At 42.3% G+C, this 24927-nt stretch overlaps 1 protein-coding gene across 2 annotated transcripts; it reads right to left on the bottom strand.

Moving 5' to 3' along the window:
- Positions 1-18271: 18271 nt before the first annotated feature.
- LOC127780926 (transcription initiation factor TFIID subunit 15-like) lies at positions 18272-23298 on the bottom strand. 2 transcript variants are annotated; one of them, XM_052307918.1, is made up of 8 exons: positions 23156-23298; positions 22455-22578; positions 21995-22338; positions 21669-21878; positions 21001-21084; positions 19716-19797; positions 19519-19645; positions 18272-19163 (listed from the first exon to the last, which is right to left on the bottom strand). In XM_052307918.1, exons 2-8 carry the CDS (start codon positions 22569-22571, stop codon positions 18943-18945), a joined length of 1185 nt encoding a protein of 394 aa, XP_052163878.1. In that variant the 5' UTR covers positions 22572-22578; positions 23156-23298; the 3' UTR covers positions 18272-18942. The 2 variants fall into 2 exon arrangements, with proteins under 2 accessions (XP_052163878.1, XP_052163879.1); XM_052307919.1 differs by lacking the exon at positions 23156-23298 and having other exon boundaries at positions 18273-19163; positions 22438-22578.
- Positions 23299-24927: the final 1629 nt, after the last annotated feature.

Raw genomic sequence — 24927 nt, forward strand, 5'->3', positions numbered from 1 at the left:
TTTTGTTTTGCCGGGTTTTACCCAATCCAATTTTTTTTCTCTTTTTTCCGTCCTATATTTTTTCTTGAGATAATCCATAAAATGCCATTGACAAGCGTCTAAGTGCCAGAAATACAATCGACAAGTGTGAGTTTCAAGAGATGCTATCGTACTAACGATTTTGTCCCAAAAATGTCATCGCCGTTAGGGTTCTGTCCATTCCGTGCTGTTAAATACACTGTTCATCCTATAGAACTTAACGGCGCAGAATGGACGGAACCCTAATGATGATGGTATTTTTAGAACAAAATCGTTGTACGATGGCATTTCTTGGATCTCACACTTGTTGATGGCATTTCTAGGACTTAGACGCTTGTCAATGGCATTTCATGGATTATCTCTTTTTTTCCTTAGTGGGTCGCATTTTTTTGTCGCGGTTTATTTGGTGGGCCCGGTTTTTCCCACCGCTGTTTCTGATAAGTTTTTTTTGGTGCGCACTGGATCGAATCCCAAATCTATCTATACCTAATCTCTATCTCTACTATTATAAAAATTAGATCCTGGGACGCGCCTTTGCGCGCAGTATGAAGGACCAGCGAAGCAGGAAACAGTGGTGATGCTATGATAAGCTTTTTTTTTTTTGGGATAGTTGATTGTGGCGAGGGATGTACGTGTTATCCGTGATGGACTGACCACAAAAGAACAGTGTGTGACATGGTCTCCAGGCAAGTAGCTGGACCAGGTGAAGGTAAAGAACACAGGTCAACAGATCCGAAGAAAACAACTCAGAGGAGCATACTGTAAATATATGTCACGCCCGAAATTTCTATCCAAAATTCCAAACGCTTACATGTGTGTGAACCCTCGTCTAGGAATCAGCCGAGGCACACAATAACAAATTGATAATAGAGTACAATTATTACTCTTAATTAATAGGCGAATAAAATGTCATTACAGAGGTAGATAGTCCCTCTCAATCAATAAAGATCTAAGCAGCGGAAAAAAATAAGATAAACGGCGCAGACGACTCCACTCCACAGGCATCTTGACCAGGGCTACACCTAATCCTCCACACCATCAGCATCACTGTAGAACTCCTCCTCTGATGAATGATTGCAAGGTGAGTATATGACATACTCAGCAAGCCACGCAGCAAATATACAAGTGCACAGGATAACAAAGGATGGCGTAATAGGGTTTCGTTTGCATAAACAGCATTTAATAAACATTTCAGAATTTAATAAAACAGTTGAGTAATAATTAAACAATATTAACCCAACGCTATACAACATACCTTGTTGCATAGGCCCAACCATTCTGAACAACCAATCCCGGCTGCACAGTTCTATCTCCAAACCAGGAATATACCATTCCAAACCGGGAGCTAATCAAATTATTACCAGTTATAGCATCTTTTATTATGATGAGAGGTGTGGGACTAATCACGAAAGACATTGTTAGACCCGCCCATAACCGCGGGCACGGCTATTCGAATAGTTTTACTCTGGCCAGAGGTGTACCACTGTACCCACAAGACACAGCCCCACGACATGTCACCATGCACCTTGATACCACCACGGTACCTCGGAAAGGAGCTGTGACAGTACCCCTCGCACAACACAATCCACCACAGCGCACCGTTCCTGGATCATAATCACCCCCTTATAAACAAGGCATGGACTCCCCAGCGACCCCCGTGGGCTTATCTCCGCCACTTCTCAGTCTGGTGCCCCGCAATGAACCATGCATACAAAAGGTAAAGCCGTTGCCCACGCTGGCTTGTGGTTGGCACGGTTAATGTTTCACAACCGAAACTCGTGAACCGGTCCTTAATTGTCATGAGCACGACCATCAAAACCATGTGCTCACAACCCACCATTATCAGGTTTTAGTTGGCAAATTAATTAATTAACCAATCATGATTAACCATCATGAGCTATCATTAAGCCATCATTAAATAATAGTGAGTCATAAGTTATCCCAAAAGTGTGCTAATGTTTCTAAGCATGGCTAAGCAATCGCATCTAATATCTAGCTGAACCAATATATAAAGCTCAACTAGTCAATTTATAATAACCCAAGGTATCAAGGAATAAAGTAATCAAGAACAAAAGGGCTATAACAAACAATAGGTTAATTCCACCCAATGACATTCGAAAATAAATGCAATAATTGAATAGAAACAATAGCTTTAAACGGGATCAACATGCTCAAAGGGTTGTTTGGGATTTGTGTGACTTGCCTTGCTGGCCTTGGAACTCTTCAAATTCTTCTCCTGCGAAAACGGACTCTCCGGAAACGTCGGAATCTAAAGAGAAAAGAGCAAAATCACCCAAACAGCACATAAACAAGCATGAACAGTACATGTGGATATTTTTAACATGTAGATCTCAATTTTAGAAAAATTTAGAGACTTGAACCAACTAAATCCGAGCTGAGATGAATTAGTTATGAATTTTTAAAGATTAAATCGGATTAAAACACTTATATGGATTTTAATTGAATTATGACGCAATAATGAATTATTTTTGAAAAGGAAAAGATGATTTATTGCGTCAGCGGCTAGGGTTTGCGGTGGACTGGGTGCACGGCGACGGTTCACGGGAACGGACGGCCGAGATCGATCCATCCAAAACGAACAGCCGAGATCGACCGGTCCACGGCCGGACCACGGCGGACAGCATCGATGACGTCGGCGATGACGTCATCTCCGGCGGCGGCTCGGGCACGCAAGCTCGCCGGCGAACGACGGCACGACGACGCGAACGGAGGGCACCTACGGGTAGCGGACGGCACGGCGAACTCACCGGTGACCAAAGAAGCGGCGGAAGAACAACGGACGGCGACGGCGGCGAAGAAGAAGTGGCGGCGACCTTCGGCTTGACGACGGCGACGGTGCTTCGGCGGCCTACGGCAACGACGGAGGGGCGGACGAGGTCGGCGACGGCTTGGCGATCACGACGGCGGCCTTCCCGAGCGACGGCGACGACCGGAGCGACGGCGGCGCACGGCTGGAGCGACGGCGGCGACGGCGGCGCTAAGCTACACGGTGCTAGGGCTCTACCGGCGACGAGAGGCGAAGGCGAGGGTGGCGACGGGTAGCGGAGACACCGGGGATCCTTTTATAGGGGCAAGGACACGGCGGCGAAGGCCCACGGCGACCGGCGACGAGAAGGAAAGTCTAGGGTTCGGAGGAGAGAGATGAATCCGATTCGAGATCGAATCCACGAATTTCCAAAGCGATTTAGATGAAGTTCCAAAAGGGAAAAGATAGAGGAGGTCCCGAAGATCATTTCCCCTCTATTGATTTCACCGGAGAAGGAAAGGCGCGGCCAGATTTGGAAGGAGACGGCGGCGGCGCGACGCTAGGGTTCGGGCGGCGGTGGCGGCGCGAGGAAGACGAAGACTGACAGGTGGGCCCCACCTGTCAGCGAGCGGACGCGCGAGCGGGCGGCGGCTGCGGGCCGGCTTGGGCCGAGGGAGAGAGAGAGAGTTTTGGGCCGACTTTCGGCCCAAAGCCAAAAGAGACTTTTAAAAACCTTTTTCAATTTAAATTATTCATGAAATGCAATTCCATTATTAAAAATACTTCCTTAGCTCAAATAAATCCCAGAAAAATCTAGGAATTATAGAATTAAGCAAAGTATTTAATGAAATTTTATCTGTCCCCATTTTATATTGGAATTTATTATTTAAAATTAGATCTTCTCTTCTAGGCTTTTAAAATAAATTCTAATAATTCCAATTTAGACAACAATTTATATATTTGGGATTTTTAGGGTGTGACAATATATGTTTACCAGCATGGACGTATATAAACAGGAATAATTTAGATTAGCTCATTTGTGCATAATAATAGTATCCTAATCAGTAATCTATCTTGCATGATAAAAACAACAAATATCATACGACAGCTATAAAACAATGGGCAGTTCACTATCAACGTTGAGCATTCAGCCATTCATATTCAAACTTCAGTTTGTTAAATAAGGATAGAAGCTTATACTTTGGAAGAGTGTCTCCCGGCTTATCCAATAATAATGCTCATCCTGTATAGGGGCATAAATGGGCAGAGAGTACAAATCTTTTCCCATAAGGGTAGATAATATTCAATAAAAAACTATTGAAATAATTCATTAACAGAAAAGTCAGATCAGATGAGGTCCTTCCAACTGGATTTCTGTACCAGTTTTGGATTCAACTTCAGTACGATCAGATGAGGTCTTGAATCCTACCCCCTTAGTAGTTGTTCCACCGTCGGATTTTTTAGCACTCCCTGATCCTAGTCCTGAAGCTCCAGTGAAGAGAAGCTATAAGAAGAGAGTTGCTGGTTCACCTGTTGTCACCACAGGTTTAAGGAGAAGTTCTAGGCTTCTTGCCATCTCTGATGGACATAAGACTAATGTAATTGATAATAGTTTGGTGGAACCTGATCCTAATCAAGGTGTTGGGAAACCAAGAGGAATATCAGTTAAGAAGCTCAAGCAGGTTGCCCATGAGGTTGGAATTTTATTTTCTGGAGGCATGCTGCATGATTCTGATTTTGCTTCCTCTCTCTCTGACATAACTGGTTCAGCTGAAGCTGCAGTGCCATCTGATTGCCCTATTCCTCTTCTTCAGAAAATGGCAACTGATCTTTGTGGAGTCCCTCCTCTGGATGTGACCCAAGAAGGCCTTCTGTCTCCTTCAAGGAATGATGATGCTGAGTCCTAGCTTGTTACCCGTTAGGTCTTTCAGGAATAATGACAGAGGTTTGTCCCTCTGTTTAGGTTTCAGATTTGGTGTCTGTTTCAGTCTCAGTTGTTCTGTGTCCTCCTTGTCTCTTTTGGCCTGTGTTATGTCTGCTACTCTGTTTGCTCTTTTAAATATTATCAATTACCAGCTATCTTTTCCAGAATGTAATTTTATTATATTCTGTCAGCCATATCTTTTTTATGTCCTTTATGAATAATCATACAAGAAGCTGGAATATTCTATGTTGGAATGTTAGGGGGGTTAATTCTGCTGATAAGTGTAGAGCTGTCAGACAAGCTGTTGATGAGAGTGGTTGTACAGTTTTTTGCTTACAGGAAACTAAAGAGGCTTTTGACACTGCTTACATTAAAAAATTGGCCCCTAAAAGGTTTGATTCTTTCACTTTCTCTCCCTCTGTGGGGGCTTCAGGGGGCATTCTGGTTTGCTGGGTTGGGGCTGTTTTTACAGCAAACATAACATGTATTAATAGGTCTGCAGTGATTGTCAATTTTTGCTCAAAACATTCTGGTGAATCCTGGACACTTGTCTCTGTTTATGGTCCATGCAGTGAACCTGACAGGTCTCTTTTTGCTCAGTGGCTTTTTGAGTTGCAAATCCCTGATGATGAAAATTGGATTCTTATGAGGGACTTTAACTTTTATAGATCAATTGACAATAGAAATAGGGCAGGTGGTGATATGAATGATATGATGATTTTTAATAGTATTATCAGTAATCTAGGCCTGCTTGAATTGCCTTTAAAGGGAAGAGCATATACTTGGAGTAATATGCAAAACTCTCCACTCCTTGAACAGCTTGACTGGTTTTTTACATCTGTGTCTTAGACTGCCAGCTACCCTAGTACCTTGGTTAAGCCTTTGGCAAGGGTAATCTCTGATCATATTCCTTGCGTGGTTCAGATTCAAACGTCCATTCCAAAAGCTGATCTTTTCAGATTTGAGAATTTTTGGATAGAGCATGAAGGTTTCTACCAGTTGGTTTCCTCTGTCTGGAATAATCATGGCTCTGATTTTGATGCTGCTAAATCCATAACAGCTAAATTTAAGTGCTTAAGGAAGGCTCTTAGAAAATGGAGTAAGGGTCTTTCTAGACTGTCTAATTTGATTGCTAATTGCAACCTGTCAATCTCTTTTATTGACAGGCTAGAAGAGTTAAGAGATTTGACCCTGGCGGAGTGGAATTTAAGATCAATTGTTAGAAAGAGGGTTCTGCAGTACCTCAGATATAAACAGATTTATTGGCAAAAGAGATGCACTATTAGGTGGGCTACTTTTGGTGGTGAGAATACTAAATTTTTTCATGCTGCTGCTACTGAAAGGTACAGAAAAAATTTAATCACTCATTTGCAGTCTACTGATGGTAGGATTTTAACTGATCATAATGAAAAGGTAGAGATTATCTTTCAAACTTTTCAGCAGAGAATGGGTGTTTCTACTCTTCCAACTATGCATTTTGATCTTGAGGATCTCATAACCAGGCATGACAATCTGGAATATCTCTCAGTTAATTTTTCCATTCTGGAGGTTGATGAAATTGTTAGTAAAATGCCTACTGATAGGGCTCCTGGACCTGATGGATTTAATGGGTGCTTCATGAAAAATTGTTGGCCTATAATCAAGCAAGACTTTTATACTCTCTGTGCTCATTTTTGCAATGGTACTTTGTCTCTTGAGAGTTTAAATAGGTCTTTTATCACCCTGGTTCCAAAGAAGCCAAGTCTTGAAAAGGTCAATGATTATAGGCCCATTTCTTTGCAAAGTGTAGCTTTAAAGCTTCTAACCAAGGTACTGGCAGATAGGTTGCAGTCAGTGATCACAGAACTTATTCATCACAATCAATATGGTTTTATTAGAGACAGAACTATACAAGATTGTCTTGCTTGGTCATTTGAGTACCTGCATCAGTGCCAACAGTCAAAGCGAGAAATAGTGCTCTTAGAGCTAGATTTTGAAAAGGCTTTTGACATAATTGAACACTCGGTTATTTTGAATATTATGAAGCAAATGGGTTTTGACTCTAAATGGTTGAGTTGGATTAACTTGATCTTTTCATCAGCTTCCTCTTCAGTGCTGCTCAATGGTGTCCCAGGGAAATCTTTTTATTGCAAAAGGAGTGTGAGGCAAGGGGATCCCTTGTCCCATCTTTTATTTGTGCTAGGTGCTGATCTTTTGCAGGCTGTAATTAATAAAGCCTATTCACAGGGGGTACTTTCTATTCCCATTCCAACACCTGAAAATGATTTTCCTGTAGTACAATATGCAGATGATACTTTGCTCTCCTTGACAGCTTCCTCAAAAGAACTTTTTTGTCTAAAGGCTATCCTCAACACCTTTGTTGATTCTACTGGTTTAAAGGTTAATTACAGTAAATCTTGCATGATTCCTTTGAATGTGGATCCAGAAAAAGTCCAGCATCTTTCAGGGTTGTTTGGTTGTTCTGTTGGATCACTACCTTTTACATATTTGGGCCTCCCTTTGGGAACCATGAGACCAAAGGTAATTGACTTTGCACCTGTTGTTGATAGAATTGAAAGGAGGCTCTTAGCTACCTCTGCTCTTTTGTCTTATGGCGACAGAATTACAATGGTAAATTCGGTCCTTTCATCCCTCAATACTTATTACATGTGTTCCCTCTCCCTTCCAAAATCTGTGATTGAAAGTATTGATAGAGCAAGAAGGCATTGCCTATGGAGGGGATCAGACATAAATTCTAGTAGGAAATCCTTAGTGCTTTGGGAGAGAGTTTGTCAACCAAAGAATAGAGGAGGCTTGGGTGTTATTTATCTCAATCTTCAGAATGCTGCTCTCTTAATGAAAAATTTGCATAAATTTTACAACAGGCATCCTATTCCTTTGGTTAATTTAATTTGGACCTCTTATTACTCTGATAAATTACCACATGCTGTTCACCCAAGAGGTTCCTTTTGGTGGAACGATGTGTTGCAATTTGTGGATATTTTCAGAAGTTTGTCAAGTTGTAAAGTGGGTGATGGGAAAACTTGTTTGTTCTAGGATGATTTTTGGAATGGTAAAGTCAGGTCAGCTGTTTACCCTAGAATTCACTCTTTTGCACTCTCTCACAAGGACTCAGTAAGCATAACTTCTACTAAAAGCATATCACAGCCTTTTGCTCTGCCTTTATCTAAACAAGCTTTCCAGGAATATGAATCCATGAGTGAAGCTGACCCCCTCAACTTATTATCTGGTGATAAAGATGTTTGGGCTTATGTATGGGGGAATGGACTGTTCTCTTCACAGAAAATTTATGCAATAAATTTCATGCATGTTCAAGCCCCTGGGTACTTAAATTGGATTTGGAAAAGCAAATGTTCTATGAAAGTTAAGGTGTTTGCTTGGCTTCTCCTAATTGACAAATTAAACACTTATGATATGTTGCAGAGAAGGCACTGCCCTCCTGAAAATTCTGATCTAGCATGTGTCCTTTGTCCAGCTCAAGCAAGGGAAACATCTTTCCACCTTTTCTTTCAATGTCAATTCAGCTCAGATTGTTGGGCGCAGCTGGGAATTGTCTGGAACCTTTCTCTTAATTTTGATGATATGCTGCTGCAGGCAAAGATCTCATATAGATCCACTCATTTTGTTGAAAAAATTCTCTATGCTGCATGGAACATTTGGAAGCAACGAAATGCTCTCGTTTTTCAGAATGTACCACCTTCGGTTGTTTCCTGGAATGCTCTCTTTAAGATTGATCTTTCCCTTTTAGTCTTTAGATTAAAAGTTTCTGAGAGACAAGCTTTATCTCAGTGGATAAACATTTTGTAAATATTTTGTATTCCTTCTTTTAATTTAATTTATTAACTGTGGGGGCTTCCCCTACAGTGTTTCCCCTCAAAAAATAAAAAACTTGTTAGATCATATGACAAAAAGCCTAATGTTAATGTGATTGATTATCCTGAAGCTAGTGATAGTGAGGAGGAGGGTGATCATGATATTGTTGCCGAATGGTGATGGACTAATAAAAATAAGCCTTTTGTTTGCTCTAACCTAATGCCGACTCCTCGCAAAGATCGGTAAAGTGAGGTTAAATATAGTTTTGATGTGGCCAAGTGTGATAAAATCTTTGATTATCTTTTACAAGAGAAACAAATTAGATTACCTAAAGGCCATGTCATACCATCTCAAGAAGAGTTGAAACGTCAAGCATATTGTAAATGGCATGATTCTCATTCTCATTCTACTAATGATTGCAATGTGTTTCGACGACAGGTTCAATCGGCCATAGATGAAGGACGATTGAAGTTCACCGATGGCTCCAAGATGAAGCTTGATCATGATCCTTTTCCGCTGAATACAATTAATTTCAATGATAAAAAGGTGTTGATTCGGCCGGAGCAAGCCGAATCTACTAAAGTAAAAGGGGTGGTCATTGGCGAGCCAAGGCCTAAGATGATAGTGCCAAAGAAGCCGGAGGTTGGCGTTTGGAAGGAGAATAAGAGTGGAGCTTCAACTTCTAAAGCCCCTAGGAAGACCAAAGTGACTTTTGATATGCTTTTGGAGAAATATGAGAAGCAAGGTGGTGAGAGAATTCGCAACAAAGGAAAAAGACCAAGATCACCTCCTATGGAGCGATTTAGTCATTCACCAAGACGGTCGCATTCACCTCCATATCATCATCCACAAGACATGTCATGGGGTTCTTCTCCAATGCCGCCGCCGTGTTATCCTTATCCTTATTACATGCCATGGGGGGCAACGCCGCCAATGTTCAATCATATACCTCCAATGCAATTCAACCAAGGGTGGGGAGGACCGAGGAGGCCAATGCATGAACGTTTGTCTTCACCAAGCAATGGCCGGTTTTATGGTAAAAATCGGGTTAATGAAGAAAGGAGGGAAGGAAAGCGCATCAAGGTGGAGGCAAGGACTTCGGAAGTAATTACCATCAAAGTGGGGTCTCATGATATGCCAATACCTTCTAGAGATGAAGTTGGAGTGTCCTCAAGCAAAAAATCCGAAGCCGAAACCAGCTCATCATAGTTGGCCGGTCTGACCAGGCCTTCTGGCCGGTCTGACCGTAGCCATATGGCCGGTCTAACCAGGTCATCAGGCCGGTCTGACCACCAACCCGACGGCGGTCCAATCGACGCCTTAGGCCGGTTTGACCGTGCGCCAAATGTCGGTCTGACTGGCGCATCTGGCTGGTCTGACCGGTGGTCTACGTCCGGTCTGACCGGACTCTAGCGCCGGTTTGATAGGAGGATTGTAAAGGGCGATGTGAGGGCTTCATCGTCTTCAAGCAAGGTTAATAGAGGACATTATTTACCTCCTGAAACAGAGCCGAATCCTAGGTGGATGCCTAAGGATTAGACGGCTACTCAAAAGAGAAGGTTGCAACATCCTCAAGAGATAAGAGAGAAAAAAGCCGAAGAACAAAGAGATGAAAGGTTCAATGAGTTGCGACCACCACCGGTATGGAGGCGTAAATCCATAGAGAAGGAAAAGCCGGTTGTTGTAGAGGAGAAGGAGGAGCAATCGGTTGATAAAGGTGAATCATCTCCAAAAGAAGACATGGATATCAACATGGTATGTATGTTGCCTAGGGAGTTTTGTGCTATGGATGAAGCCGAGGTTGCTTAATTCTCATTAGGTCCTAAAGACGTGGTTTTTGAGAAGCCTGATGAGTCAAACCGTCACATGAAGCCTCTCTATCTCAAAGGCCATGTTGATGGGAAGCCGGTCTCTAGGATGCTAGTGGATGGAGGTGCCGCCGTGAACTTGATGCCGTACTCATTATTCAAAAAGTTGGGGCGTGAGGATGATGAGTTGAAGAAGACCAATATGATTCTCAATGGCTTCAATGGTGAACCAATGGAGACGAGGGTATCTTTTCGGCGGAACTCACAGTGGGAAACAAGACGCTACCAACCGCTTTCTTCATCGTTGATGTGCAAGGTAACTACAATGTTATTTTGGGTCGTTGTTGGAATCATGCCAATTGTTGTGTACCTTCTACCTTGCATCAATGTTTAATTCAATGGGACGGCGATGATGTTGAAATTGTTCAAGCGGATACATCGGCCGAGGTTGCAATGGCCGATGCTACTTTTGAGTGGCATCATGGGAATATCCAATGCTTATCGGGGAGGGATCTTTCTAGCTATGATTTTATTAGTATCTCCGATGGCAAATTTGTACCTATCTTTGTAAAGCCGGCTAGTATAGCACGGCTAAGCCATATAAATTTGTATAATGAGTAAGGAGGCTAATTTAGAGTGGTTACAAAAGAGGGTGCAAGAATATCGGTCTATAAAGAACGATATTGGTGAAACCGTTGAAGATTTTGATGAAGTGGAGAAGATTGGACAAGGGTTTACATCGGCCGATCCATTGGAGGAAGTAGACATAGGTGATGGAACCAAACCAAGGCCGACTTTTGTAAACAAAAATATGAGAGCCGATTTTAAGGTTAAGATAATCGAGCTACTTAAAGAGTATGTTGATTGCTTTGCATGGGAATATTATGAGATGCCGGGTCTTAGCCGTGAGCTCGTTGAGCATCGGCTTCCAATTAAACTGGGTTTTAGGCCTTATAAGCAACCATCTCGTCGTTTTAATCCTTTGCTATATGACCGAGTCAAAGAGGAGATTGATCGGTTATTGAAGGCGGGGTTTATTAGGCCATGTCGTTATGCGGAGTGGGTCTCTAGCATAGTCCCGGTGGAGAAGAAGGGGAGTGGTAAGATTAGAGTTTGCATAGATTTTAGAGATTTAAACAAGGCCACTCCCAAGGATGAGTATCCTATGCCTATAGCCGACATGATGATTAATGATGCCTCGGGTCATAAGGTGATTAGCTTTCTAGATGGTAATGCTGGCTATAATCAAATCTTTATGGCGGAAGAGGATATGTACAAGACGGCTTTTAGGTGCCCAGGATTTGTTGGTTTATTTGAGTGGGTTGTCATGACTTTTGGGTTGAAGAATGCCGGTGCAACATATCATAGGGCAATGAATTTGATCTTTCATGATTTGCTAGGTATTATCTTAGAGATCTACATTGATGATATTGTTGTCAAATCGGATGGTATGGAAGTACACATAGCCGATTTGAGATTAGGTTTTGAGAGGATGCGCCGGTATGGTTTGAAGATGAACCCACTTAAATGTGCTTTTGGTGTGTCGGCGGGGAAGTTCTTAGGATTCATGGTGCATGAAAGAGGAGTTGAGATTGATCCTAAGAAGATAGAAAAGATTCGTGATTTCAAAGCGCCGACATGTAAGGAAGTACAAAAGTTGCTAGGTAAGGTGAATTATTTGAGAAGGTTTATTTCTAACCTAGCAGGTAAAATCGATGCTTTTGTTCCTATACTCCGCTTGAAAAAAGAAGCCGATTTTACTTGGGGAGCAAAACAACAAGAGGCGTTTGAAGAGTTGAAGAGATATTTGTCTACTCCACCCGTTGTGCAAGCGCCTAAAGCCGAAAAGCCTTTTCGGTTATATATTGCCTCCGAAGACAAAGTCATCGGTGCCGTTTTGATGCAAGAGGAGGATGGCAAGGAATATATCGTTACATATTTGAGCCGCCGTCTTTTGGATGCCGAAACGAGGTATGTCTTTATAGAGTGATTTTGTCTATGTTTATACTATGCTTGTACCAAATTGAGGCATTATTTGTTATCTAGTACATGCATAGTTGCTTGTCAAGCCGATGTTATTAAACACATGTTGCAAAGGCCAATTCTAAGTGGGAGAATTGGCAAGTGGGCATATGCTTTGATAGAATATGATTTGGCTTATGAACCATTGAAATCTATGAAAGGCCAAATTGTATGTGATTTTATAGTAGACCATCATATAGATATTGTTTATGAGGGAGAGGTTTGCTTAGTTGAAGTTATACCTTGGAAGATTTATTTTGATGGTTCTTTTTGCAAAGAAGGTCAAGGCATAGGAGTAGTTTTGTTTTCACCTGATGGCATGTGTTATGAAGCATCGGTTCGTTTGGAGTATTATTGTACAAATAATCAAGCCGAATACAATGCTTTATTGTTCGGCTTACAAGTTATGGAGATGGTTGGAGCTAAGTACGTAGAGGCTTTTGGTGATTCGGAATTGGTGGTGCAACAAGTCGCCAGAGTCTACAAATGCTTGGATGGATCACTAAATAGGTACCTCGATTCATGTTTGGATATTATTGCCAATTTTGATAATTTTGCTATTAGACATATTGCTAGGCGTGATAATTCTAGAGCAAATGACTTGGCACAACAAGCATCTGGCTATAATGTGAAGAAGGGATTATTTCTGATATTAGAAGAGCCGGTGCTTGATTTTAAATCTTTGTGCGAAATTGGCAAAACTGGAGACCAGGGGCGGTCTGACCGGCATTGCACGGCCGGTCTAACCGGTGACCAGGGGCGATCTGACTGGCTGCATGCCGCCAGTCTGACCGGCGACCCCGAGCGGTCTGACCGGCCTTGTGTGGCCGGTCTGACCGGTTCTGGGTAGAGCGCTGGGGGGCACGTTTCAATCAATTTAGAGGCTGAATTAATTGAGAATTCGGACATTTGTGCCCAGGAAACAGAAGAAGATTGGAGAATTCCTTTGATTTGATATTTGAAAGATCCCACACTTAAGGTTGATCGGAAAATTCGGCGGCAAGCGTTCAAATACACATTGCTTGATGAAGACTTATATTGCCGAAATATAGATGGTGTCTTGTTGAAGTGCTTAGATAAAGATCAATCTAAAGTGGCTATGGGAGAGGTACATGAAGGGATTTGTGGAACTCATCAATCGGCCCACAAGATGAATTGGTTACTTAGGAGAGCGGAGTTCTATTGGCCGAGGATGATTGATGATTGCTTCAAATATTATAGGGGATGTGAAGCTTGTCAAAGGTTCGGCAATGTTCAATTGGCGCCCACCGCCGTGTTGAACCCTATAATCAAACCATGGCCGTTCCGAGGATGGGCTTTGGATTTCATTGGTCAAATTTATCTTTTGTCATCAAAGGGGCATAGATTCATGCTAGTTGCTACGGATTACTTCACCAAGTGGGCCGAAGCCGTGCCTTTGAAGAATATGACTCATACGGAGGTAATTGACTTTATTTTGAAGCATATTATCCATAGATTCGGTATTCCACAAACATTAATTACAGATCAAGGTGCTTTTTTTATGTCTAAGGAAGTGAAGAATTTTACCAAATCTTATGGTATTAAATTATTGAGTTATTCTCCTTACTACGCTCAGGCTAATGGACAAGCCGAGTCGAGTAATAAGAAATTGTTGAAATTAGTGAAAAAGAAGATTGAGGAATACCCAAAGAGGTGGCATAAGGTGCTTTCCGAAGCATTATGGGCGCATAGGATATCTAAACATGGTGCCACTAAAGTCACTCCTTTTGAATTGTTTTATGGTCAAGAAGCTGTTTTACCGGTGGAGGTAAATCTTGGTTCTCTTCGTTATATCAAGCAAGATGATTTGTCAAGTGAAGATTCCAAGACGTTGATGGGAGATAATCTTGATGAAGTCATCGACAAGCGCTCGAAGGCATTGGAAGAGATAGAGAAAGAGAAGAAGAGGGTGGCCAAGGCGTACAACAAGAGGGTGAAAGCAAAGTTGTTTCAAGTTGGAGACTTGGTTTGGAAGACAATTTTGCCTTTGGATACTCGATCCAAGGAGTTCGGTAAGTGGTCTCCAAGTTGGGAGAGTCCTTATCGAGTGTGTGGCATTGTTCGAGGGAACGCATACTTTTTGGAGACACTTCAAGGGGAGCGTTTTCAGCGAGCAATCAACGGGAAATACTTGAAGAAATACTTCCCAAGCGTTTGGCAAGACGCTTAGGAGGAACTATGGCCGGTAATTGGATTATCGTCCTAAGACCAAAACATGTTCATCAAAAAGGCAGGAGGGGGCATGTGTTTACACCCAAATTTAGCACCTAGGATTAAAATAGGAAAGATTGCCAAATTTTGGAAGTCTACCGGTTTCCTCCGAGTGGGCCGGTCTGACCGCCGTGTGTTGGGTGGTCAGATCGCCGGTTGAGAGCCGGTCAGACCGGTGGTGTGTGGCCGGTTTGACCGGCAGGACCGAGTCCGATTGTGTTTCATCGGGTCTCGAGGTTTCCTTGCTCGGGAAGGCATGTTTCGGGTTTCCTTTGATTTCTACCCCGAGTTGGACGTGGAGGAGGGCCTGTAGAGGGCAAGACCAACCCCTATATAAGGGACATGGCCGGTTCATTGTAAAAAACCAATCTACAATCAATCAATCGAATCGGTTTTCATATTGCTTTTAGTTTTCTCTTAGCTTGTCCATCTTTATCGGTTTGCGCCGTAAACCGTCCGCCGCCGCTGCGAGAGTGCGACATCTCTTTGTAGGTTTGTCCTGAAGACCTTCCGTTTTGCCCACGAGACGGGTAGTTATCTAGAAATCGGCTCCGCTAGCCGGTTTAGTTATCAAAACCCATCTAGGTTTAGCTCTTTGCTAGATCGAGGTGGTTGACGACTCTAGGATCACCGCAAGGCTTAACGTGCTGCGATCGTGCTTGTCAACTTATCAAAAAAGTTGCCAACAGCATCTTTTAAGTTTGTAATAATTTTATACTTATTAATTACGCCCTGATGGTATATCTCATTTTGCGTGCGGTAAAAACTAACCTTCAACTTCAACGATCGAACGGACACGCGAGTAGTGAAAAATATTCTCCCTTTTTATAAAAAGGCGTACTGAGAATTTGTCAACTTGAGACCATGATCCACCTGCTAACCATCTCCCTGTGCCGTCTCGGAGTTAGCATGCTGTGTTCTGAAACTGATCGCAAAAAAGCAGCGATCAAGATACTGGATTACTGGTGATGTACCAACTCCCTTTTTTTTTCCTCAAAAACGAAGGTGAGCTGTATTTCATTTTATTAAGGGGAAGAAAAACAACACAAGAAAACAAAAATAAATACAAAATAGGAGGACCCGAGCCCTCCTACCGAGACCCACACACACTAGACCACCCGGAGAGTTTAGTTGCCTAGGCTTGCCGTCCCACTAAGGAGCTTTTGAAGACCAGAAGCTCCTACAACACACTAAAGATAACCCTCATTTTCTACCACTTGCAAGACCGTCGCAACTTTAGGATTGGCGCCATTGAAAACACAGTTGTTGCGGTGCTTCTAAATCTCCCAAGCCACTAGGGTCACCAAAGAGTTAATCCCCTTTCGTACCTCCTTCAGCTGATTCTTGGTCGTTTCACTCGTTTGGCTCCACCACCTTAGAAAGCGCTCGGTAGAGGACGAAGGCGCAACCTCGGCTAACCCCAGCCTCAAGAAGATTGCCGTCCATACTTGGCGAGAAAAGATACATGATATCAAAATGTGTTGGATGGATTCTTCACTTTGATCACAAAGGGGACAACTCACCGAGTGCTGCAGCCCACGCTTAGACAGTTGATCGGCCGTCCAACACCTATTATTGACAGCCAACCAAATGAAGAATTTGCACCGGAGAGGAGCCCAACGCTTCCAAATATGTTTCCAAGGAGCAAACTTGATCGAATCCAGGAAGTAGGCTTCGTAGGTAGATTTACAAGTGTAAATATCATTTGCGACGAGTTTCCACACATGCTGATCTTGGACATCTTGAATATTCTACTAGATCCCAAATGGGCAGGTATTCATAAATAACCTGGACCGAAAGCCCCCATTGGATGTCAGCAACCCAACTCCTAATTTTTTTTGAGAAATACCAAATCTATTTTCAAACTATATATATCAACTTTATCTTCTTTTATAAGCTGGAATCCTATGCGTAGATAAAAAAAGGCCTACACAATTATTACTAACAAGGCTCTCAGCCTTTCAATTTAATTAGCTGAAAGTTATTGAAAAAGAAGTAAGGATTCAGGCCCTGTTTAATTCCCACACAAATATTTTACACCCTGTCACATCGAACGTTTAAACACCTGCATAAAGTATTAAATATAGGATAAATAATTAATTGCACAGACTGTGACTAATTTACGAAACGAATCTTTTAAGTCTAATTGCTCCATGATTTGACAATATGGTGCTACAGTAAACATTTGCTAATGCCAGATTAATTAGGTTTAATAAATTCATCTCGTTGTTTACTAACGGATTCTGTAGTTAGTTTTTTTATTATAGCCCGAACACCCCATACGACACCCTATATAATACCCGATGTGACACGCCAAAACTTTACACCCCTGTATCTAAACACCCCCTCAATCTGTTTGTAAAAAAAAATGTATGTATTTTTATGAGGTTATTTTTTGGTTTATTCTAAAGGAAAAGGAAACTCGATCACGTTCAATTTTTATAAGGTTTGTTGAATTAGCGAAGTACAAATAGAAATTGAAATTATCTCTTTTTTGTATGTTGAAACTGTTTATATCTTTGTATTGTGTATGCTGTAATATTTGTGTATGTTGAAGCTATATATGTATGTAAAATTTCATTTTAGTCTTGTCAAATCCCTACGTCTGTGTGTTCTCGCTATTTCATTTTGTTCTTTGGAACAAAGGTTTTTAAGAAATTTTATAGGATATGAATCATTTGAAATGCTCCTTTGGATCAAAGGAATGGACCCTTTCAAATTCCTATGAAATGGCCAAATTCATAGAGATTTTGGAGGAAATCTAACATAAGCTTCAAGCTCTTGGGAAAATTTCCTTTATGTCATCCTCTCTCCCTGTGAAGCATTCAAACAACAAAATTGAGAAATTCCTGTATTTTCATTTTGTTTAAGATTACATTGATGTGTCACTTTAATTCTTGTATTTTTTTTCTATGCTGCGTTTCTGAACTCCTACTTTCAAAGGAGCCACATATTTTCGTGTTGTTTATACTTTGTGTTTTAGTTCATAGAGATGAGAGGAACAAATCGCTTTTGGCATGCATGCATGCTGATCGACAAGAAGGTACTACCTCCGTTTCATGTTATAAGACTTTCTAATATTGCCCACATTCATTTATATGTTAATGAATCTAGATATATATGTGTGACTAGATTCATTAACATTTATATAAATGTGGCAATGTTAGAAAGTCTTATAATATGAAACGGAGGAAGTAGAAAATAAGTAAATTTTTGTTATGTTGGCTGGCCAACCGGACCAGCCGCCTGACTCTGCTGACCTGCATTATTCGTCACACAGTTTGAAGCTTGCCGATCTGATTTGAACACACAGAGCAAGGAGAAAAAGAAGCCTATGCAAATGCTCCGAGCACAAAACTTAATTACTCTCTTAGGTTCAAAAGCTCTAGCCAAAACTTCTGTACAGTTGGGGCACGTTCTGGCTTTGAGAATAAGGCCTCGTTCGGAACCTCCTCGATTTGCTTAGCATGCTTTAAACGATATATGTTTAGAAAATCTTTTATTTAAAAATTAAATACTCATTATTATTAATTTCTTATCTCATTTTACGCACTACCACGTTATTAATTACTTATCTCGTTTTTCTACTACCACTAACTAATAAAGGGCTATAAGAAAGCTAAATGCTAAGGTGGATAAGAGACGAAAGGAGAGAGATGAGAAGCGGACTATAAATTTACAGCCAGATTAGGCACATGAACTAAGAAAATCTATGAAAAATCTGTGAGACAGACAGGTGGACCATATATATTTATAGTGAAAAGTTAACCACTATATGAGTGAGCTAAGAAACAGGCTATAAAGATCTATACAGTAAGAACTGAGCCTAACAAGTGTGCCTATTCAATGTTTTATGTCCTAACTTGCCTACTCAGTGTCAGCTACAAAATGAAATTTGCACGAACATATCAATGATTTAGCTACAAGTTATTGTTGCAGGTCCTGTGTTACAGAAAAAATAGACTCACTTATTTCACAATGTATGGCTCATACATACTTTGGCTTCAAGTTGCAGCCACATATGACTTGCATTTCAGAAAAAAAAAATTGACTATGGCGTTTGAAAATCTATAGGAAAGAAAACCAATATCATTTAAAAGAAATTCCCAGTTCCAAGTGCACAGAATTCACAGAAAATATCACATGAAAACACTCCCAAAGTACATAGCACATTTAATCAAAGTTTAGTGGTCCAGTGCATCGAAACATTCAAATATATAAACTGCCATCAGGCCAAGACAAATAATGTGCAAACCCATCTGACAGCACTAGCTGAAGCAGCATAGCTATCCAGCAGCAAAACGGAAGTATCATGAAACCAAAATCGGCATGCAACATGCGAAAATCTGCCATTGTATTCATCTATAGCGATCATGGTCACGCTCGGCTCCTCGCTCCCAGCTCCTCTCATAGCTGTGATCTCTGCCTGTGTCCCTCCCCCTTTCCTTCTCACGGTCTCTACTTCGGCGCCGCTCCCTTCCATGACTGCCTCTATCTCTGTTCCTGCTATCCCGTTCATCGTAGTCATGGTCTCTGCCCTGATCTCTGCTCCTTTCCTTGCCTTCTCTTCCAGTGGAGCCTACAATGATGATGTATAAATATAATAGCGTACAGTACAAAAATAAAAGGCAGAATTTGTTGTTAGCTCAGGGACATGGCAAAAGGAAAATTGGCTTTCTTTGCCAGAAAGTAGGTTGTTTGTCCAGCATTATGTGTATGTACTTTGTGAGGATTTGTTTCAGTGTACAAGTACAAATTGTAAAGTAAATATAGTTTGAAATTTTCCTATGTCAATAAGCATCGAAATGTCATCCTCTACGATAATAATTTTGCCACAATAGTTTACAAAGAACATGAGATAGGATCATAGGACCATACCCTCCAAACATAATCAATTAACAAAAAAAAAAACTGAAATGGGCATGTGATAATACCACGTTGCTCGACCTCCCATCCAGCACGTCCAGACCCAGGAAGAGTTGGTGCATTTTCAGTTTGTTGTGTTTTAGCACGAAATTTCTTTTTGAGGTTGCCAAATTCATCATACATCTCTCCGTCATCCTACAATGAAAGCAACATTTAGACGCAAACCTAAGACTTCACACATGGGACATCAAATAACATATCCCACCTCTTCAGCCTCTTTGCGGCGCCTTTTAACTTCCTCTAGCTCTTCTTCATCAAGTTCTTTATACCCACCACCCCGGCCACCTCTGCAAAGAGATGTAATTGGTGAGAAAAGTTACATGATAATAATTCTATATAAAAGTTATATAGATGTCACTTGCCATTTTATGTATAATAATTACATGAGTTGCTTATATAGGCAACATAACCATATGTACTCAATTTATCGTACCTATTTATATAGGGTTGGTTTGGTTTGTGGCCTAAATAGTCCTTACCAAATTTTGTCAATGCCCAAATTTTGACAAGTTTTGGCATGACTAATTTTGGTATGGCAAAGTTGTGTTTGGATTGAAGCCAAAACAGCCTAAGTTCACTATTGAAATGGCATATTTTCTTAGGCATACCAAAATTTGGCTTCAAACCAAATAGACACTAAACACTATTGAAATTGCCAAATATTGGTAAGCCTAATTTAGGCCTCAAACCAAACCAGCCCATAACTTCATGCTAAAAATTCAATGTTGACAACAAAGAGTAACAAAAAGGAAATCAAGCAAAAAAGGTAAGGAAAAATGTTACATCATACTAATCTTTCTTTTAGTGTTTATTTTGACACTTGATTTTCAAGATGAATTTTCAATGTGCTAATACATGGGAATGATTACACTGATGGTGCCCCAACTGAAGCTGGGATGCATAATTACAACCCAAGAGTGAATTAAGCCCAATATGTTGCCTAGTTAGTGACATAACATACTACACCCAACTGAGTTGTCATAACTCTATAACCAATGGATATCACAATTAGCAAAAGATGCACAGTGTGACTGCAGCTAGGTGCACAAATTGTCATTACCATAGGTTCACAGATTTAGGACCTGTTCGTTTGGGCATTTGGCAGTTGCAACTTCCTCGTTTTCCATTAGCACGCTTCTTAAACTGCTAAACGGTGCGTTTTTGCAAAAAACTTTTTATATAGAAGTTTCAAATAAACCCATTTTTCAAGTTTGTAAATAATTAATACTCAACTAATCATGTGCTAATGGCTTGCCTCGTTTTATGTGCAAGTGAAAAGCTAACAGCTACCGCTCACTAGAACTGAACCTTAGACATACCAAACAAATGGGATAAAATGCATGTCATATTGAACTTCTCTGTGTCTAGAGTTGCTCGATCGAGACCAAAAGCTCACTATAATTCATGCCAAAGCAGAGGCAAATAATATATTTCAACTATTTGACTGATGGATATGACACATGCAGGTTGTGCATACGTCTTACTCTTACCTAACACCACCTTCATTGTGACCTGGCTTGGTGGTGTTACAGATATTACATTTCATCCGCTTTGCCCAATTTATGTTGCCACACCTGGAAAACATTAAATGAAGTATCATCACATAAGCGGTTTTATAACATTGTACAAGGTACAACCATAACCATTATGCTTTTATTACTGCAGATCAATTTAATCAATACTACTACATAATAATATACTAGTACTACAATCCACTATGGTTCGAGGAGACAACAACATGTCATCATCCTAACGATGTTATAAAATACTTGTGTTGATGGAATAATATTTAGATGAAACAATATTGAAAAGCACTAGTAGGTTAGTAACAACTAACAAGAACCATAGATTACAAGGTCGCCACTCACTGATCAATATATTGCAAAATCGATCTGAAATCATTAAATTTAAGATGAGAGTTGCGACAGCTATGAAATTTAATTTTCTAATAGCTATTATTACCAATATTAAGTGTTTCTCCAATTGGTGCATAAACACAGGGTACAAATAATATTGATGATTTGAACAGGCACAAATAGGCATAGAGAGCACTGCCCAATTGGGTTCATAGGCCAGACAGGCAACAGATAATAATAAATACAGATAAGGAAAGGACAGAACAAGTTAGGAAACAGCAAGCTTCTGTGGGTGTTCGTACATTGGGCAAGGCCAATCATTTGGACCAAACAGTCCAGGAGGACCACCAACAGCAGCAGCAGCAGCAGCACGGCTGCCTCCTCTTGCATCATCACTTCCACGGCCTCTACCCCTACCACCACCACCAGCACTTGATCCACTAACACCAGCAGGGCGAGCAGCTCCACAGAGATTACAGACACCACGAAAGGCAAAGTTTACATTGCCACAACTGGGAGAAGAAGCAATATCAGAAAGTATTTGAATACACTGTGAAGACCATACTACTATACTAGCCAGCAGAAGAAATAGAGTAACAAGGGAAGTTGCTCACCAATCAAAACAGACCTTGTATTTGGGCACAGCCAATCCCCATCTTGCTGCCAGGCTTTTCCTGGACCATCACCGCGCCCTCTCCCTCTGCCTTCCCCGTTATCTAATTCATCTTGTCCACCAAGTTCAGCAGAGTTGTTCAAACTTGCAGTTGCAGAGCTATCATACATGTCTTTGTTTTTTGACTCAGCTATATGAACCTGAATGGTGCTTCCATGGAAATCTTTGTTATTGAACCATTCTACTGCAGCTGAAGCAGCATGCGGATCTTCATAGGTGACTGTCGCATCACCCTTTGGTTCATTGGTAACTTTGTCCCTATATATCCAGATTTTTGGACGCCCAGTCCTTTTGTCCTTCTATTGAGATCGAGAACAGAAAATGACTAATTATCACAACACTGAAGCAAGGGCTTAAAGAATCTTCAGTAATTTTTGAAGTGGCTTTAAAAATGTTACCTGGGAAGACCCCATACCTTTAGCAACCCTATGGTGCCAAAATATTCAGCCAGCATGGTCTCATCGGTTCCAGGAGGCAGATTGCATACATAAACAGAACCATTTGGGGGGCCTCTTGACATAAACCCAGCCATCTCCCAACTGATAGTCCCAGTTACAAAAGATTAGTACCATTGGTTAAATTGTATTGCTGATTCTCGATGCAACATTACTAATAATCATTAATCAACAGCAAATTAGAGTACTGGACAGAATGGTAGTACAAACTAACCCAAAGATGGAGGGTCGTACATGTAACAAGCAGTAGAAAAACTTAAGCACAGGATTAAAGCCTCTATATATTCTCTTCATGAACCAGTCCGAGTTTTAGAACTTTAACCCTATATAGCAGCAATCGCAGGACCCCTCACAGTCACAGAACAAAATCGAATCCGTGCAGCTCAACGCCGCCCGGCCAAAATAAACCCTAGCTAGATCGCGACCGAAAAGCCAGGGGCGGATCCAACTTGGTGCATGGGGGTTCAATTGAACCCCCAAACTTTTGGGGGAACAAACAAACTGTTACTTGTATTAAGGTTAAGGCTCTGAAATTAAGAGAAGAGCTTCTTCCAGATCTAGAAGAGAAGCTAGGGTTAACGAACGCAAGCAAATTACAGACAAGAGTAGTCCCCGGTGGTAGAAAGAGATGATGAATCAGAAAGAGGATGTGGATGCTCACCAGGATCCCCTCCACTCCCCTCCTCTGCTCGCCAGATGGAGATCAGCGCCCCTCCTTGTTCAGCAGCGAGATGGCGCAAGGAGCTGAGGAGACGGGACGGGAGATTTTCTTTTAACTATTTGCCACTCTCTTCGATGGAGAGCATATCAAGTTGGAACTTTGCAAACCAACCGTTAGAATGTTATTCCAACGGATGAGATCACAAAGTACCCATTACAACGGTACATTTTGCATTTACCACCCTGCTTGACATATGTTTTACTGATTTAGGGTAGCAATACACATCCTTATTATTCCCAATTTTCGTTCGGAATTAAAAATCATTAAATAATACATTTCAAGAAATTATATTAAAAATTAAATCAATTTAATCAAGTGAAATAGTGAGGGAATTAAAAATTTCCTTTAAAAATCAATGGCCGGAAATATTTTGTAATATTCTATGTGCCCTAATATACTCTTCGGATTTTTCCGTGAATTTTCGGAGCTCGGGAAATAATTTTAATATCACAAAGTTCATTTAATCAATTTTATTAAAAAGAAAATCAATAAAACTTCCCCTTCCTCCCTTTCGGGCTCGGCCCAAATTCCTCCCCCTCCTCCTTCCCAGGCCGGCCTCTCCTCCCTCGGCCCACTTGGCCCTCTCCCTCTCAAAGTCTATTTTACCTCCCTAGCCCGTTTTCCCCTCCCTCTCTCCCTGACAGGTCCCCACCTGTCATCCCCGACATCCATCCATCCCGGCCGGCGTCGCAACCGTCGTGGCCACCAAATCCCCCCACCCCATGTCGACGGCTCCTTCGTGCCCTCCTGTGCGGGCCCGATGCCGACCCCTCCACTCTCCTCTCCACTTCCCCTGCAAGAACCGGCGCCGAATAGCCGCCCACCTCCTCCACGATGCCACCCCTCTCTCTCTCTTTTCTCCTCGTCATCGGCCAGTTGCCGCCCCAATCGCCCATGATTCCGCCGCCCCGAGCCCTTAAAAAGGATGCCTGAGCCATCCTCTTTTCTTTTCCCATTTAGCCCGAGCTCTGCCACTTGCCGGCGTGCTCCAGCCACCGCCTCCCGCCGCTTTATCCACAGCGGAGCCGCACCGACACCACCATTGGCATCGCTGTGCCGTGCTCCATCCTGGTATCCGTTTTGCTTCCCCAAATCGCCACCGTAACCACCCCTCCACCACGAACCCGAGGCCGCTGCCGCGTTTGTCGCCTCCGACCCCCTCTTGCCGCCGTTTCCGACCTCCTTGCGGTGCGCCGTTACCTCCTTCGGTTCCGCAAGGACGAGGAGACGCTCGACCGCACCTTCCTCGCTGTCGGGAGCCGTTGGAACCCGACCCCTATCGCACACTGGTGAGCACCCGCCCCTTTTCTTTCTTCCAGCCGGCGATTCAAGCCACCGGGAGTCTCCTCGTGCCCTCCTAACCTCGCCATCTTCTTCCCCAGGTTCTAGAGATCCCCGGTCGCCACTCCTCGCCCGTCGGCCGTCGTTGGACCGCCACTGTTGTCCTCATCCTGAGCGACGCCACCGCCTAGTCCCCGCCGTCGGCCACTCCCCTTGCTTCCTAGCCGGTCCGCACACTCGGTGAGCTCCTCTTCTCCCTTTCCCCTCCCTCCGCCGCCTCCCGCGCGTGCTGCGGCCCCAGTGGTCGTCGCTAGCGACCATCGGGCCGTGAGCCGTCGCTCCCCGACCGGTCGGCCGGTGAGCCGGCTCCCGCTCGCCCGTGGCCGCCCGATTCACCCCGGATGAATCTGGGCCATCCACGTGGCCCTCCC

The sequence above is a fragment of the Oryza glaberrima genome, chromosome 7, assembly GCF_000147395.1.
Source record: "Oryza glaberrima chromosome 7, OglaRS2, whole genome shotgun sequence".
Classification (NCBI taxonomy): Eukaryota; Viridiplantae; Streptophyta; class Magnoliopsida; order Poales; family Poaceae; genus Oryza; species Oryza glaberrima.

What these genes read in the sequence shown, in the direction of transcription:
- LOC127780926 (XM_052307918.1), bottom strand. Translation starts at nt 22,571, where the DNA reads ATGGCTGGGTTTATGTCAAGAGGCCCCCCAAATGGTTCTGTTTATGTA. An exon ending in AATGATTGGCCTTGCCCAAT is followed by an intron (nt 21,085 to 21,668) that starts GTACGAACACCC and finishes AATGTTTTCCAG; the next exon opens with GTGTGGCAACATAAATTGGG. An exon ending in CACAATGAAGGTGGTGTTAG is followed by an intron (nt 19,798 to 21,000) that starts GTAAGAGTAAGA and finishes ATCTCTTTGCAG; the next exon opens with AGGTGGCCGGGGTGGTGGGT.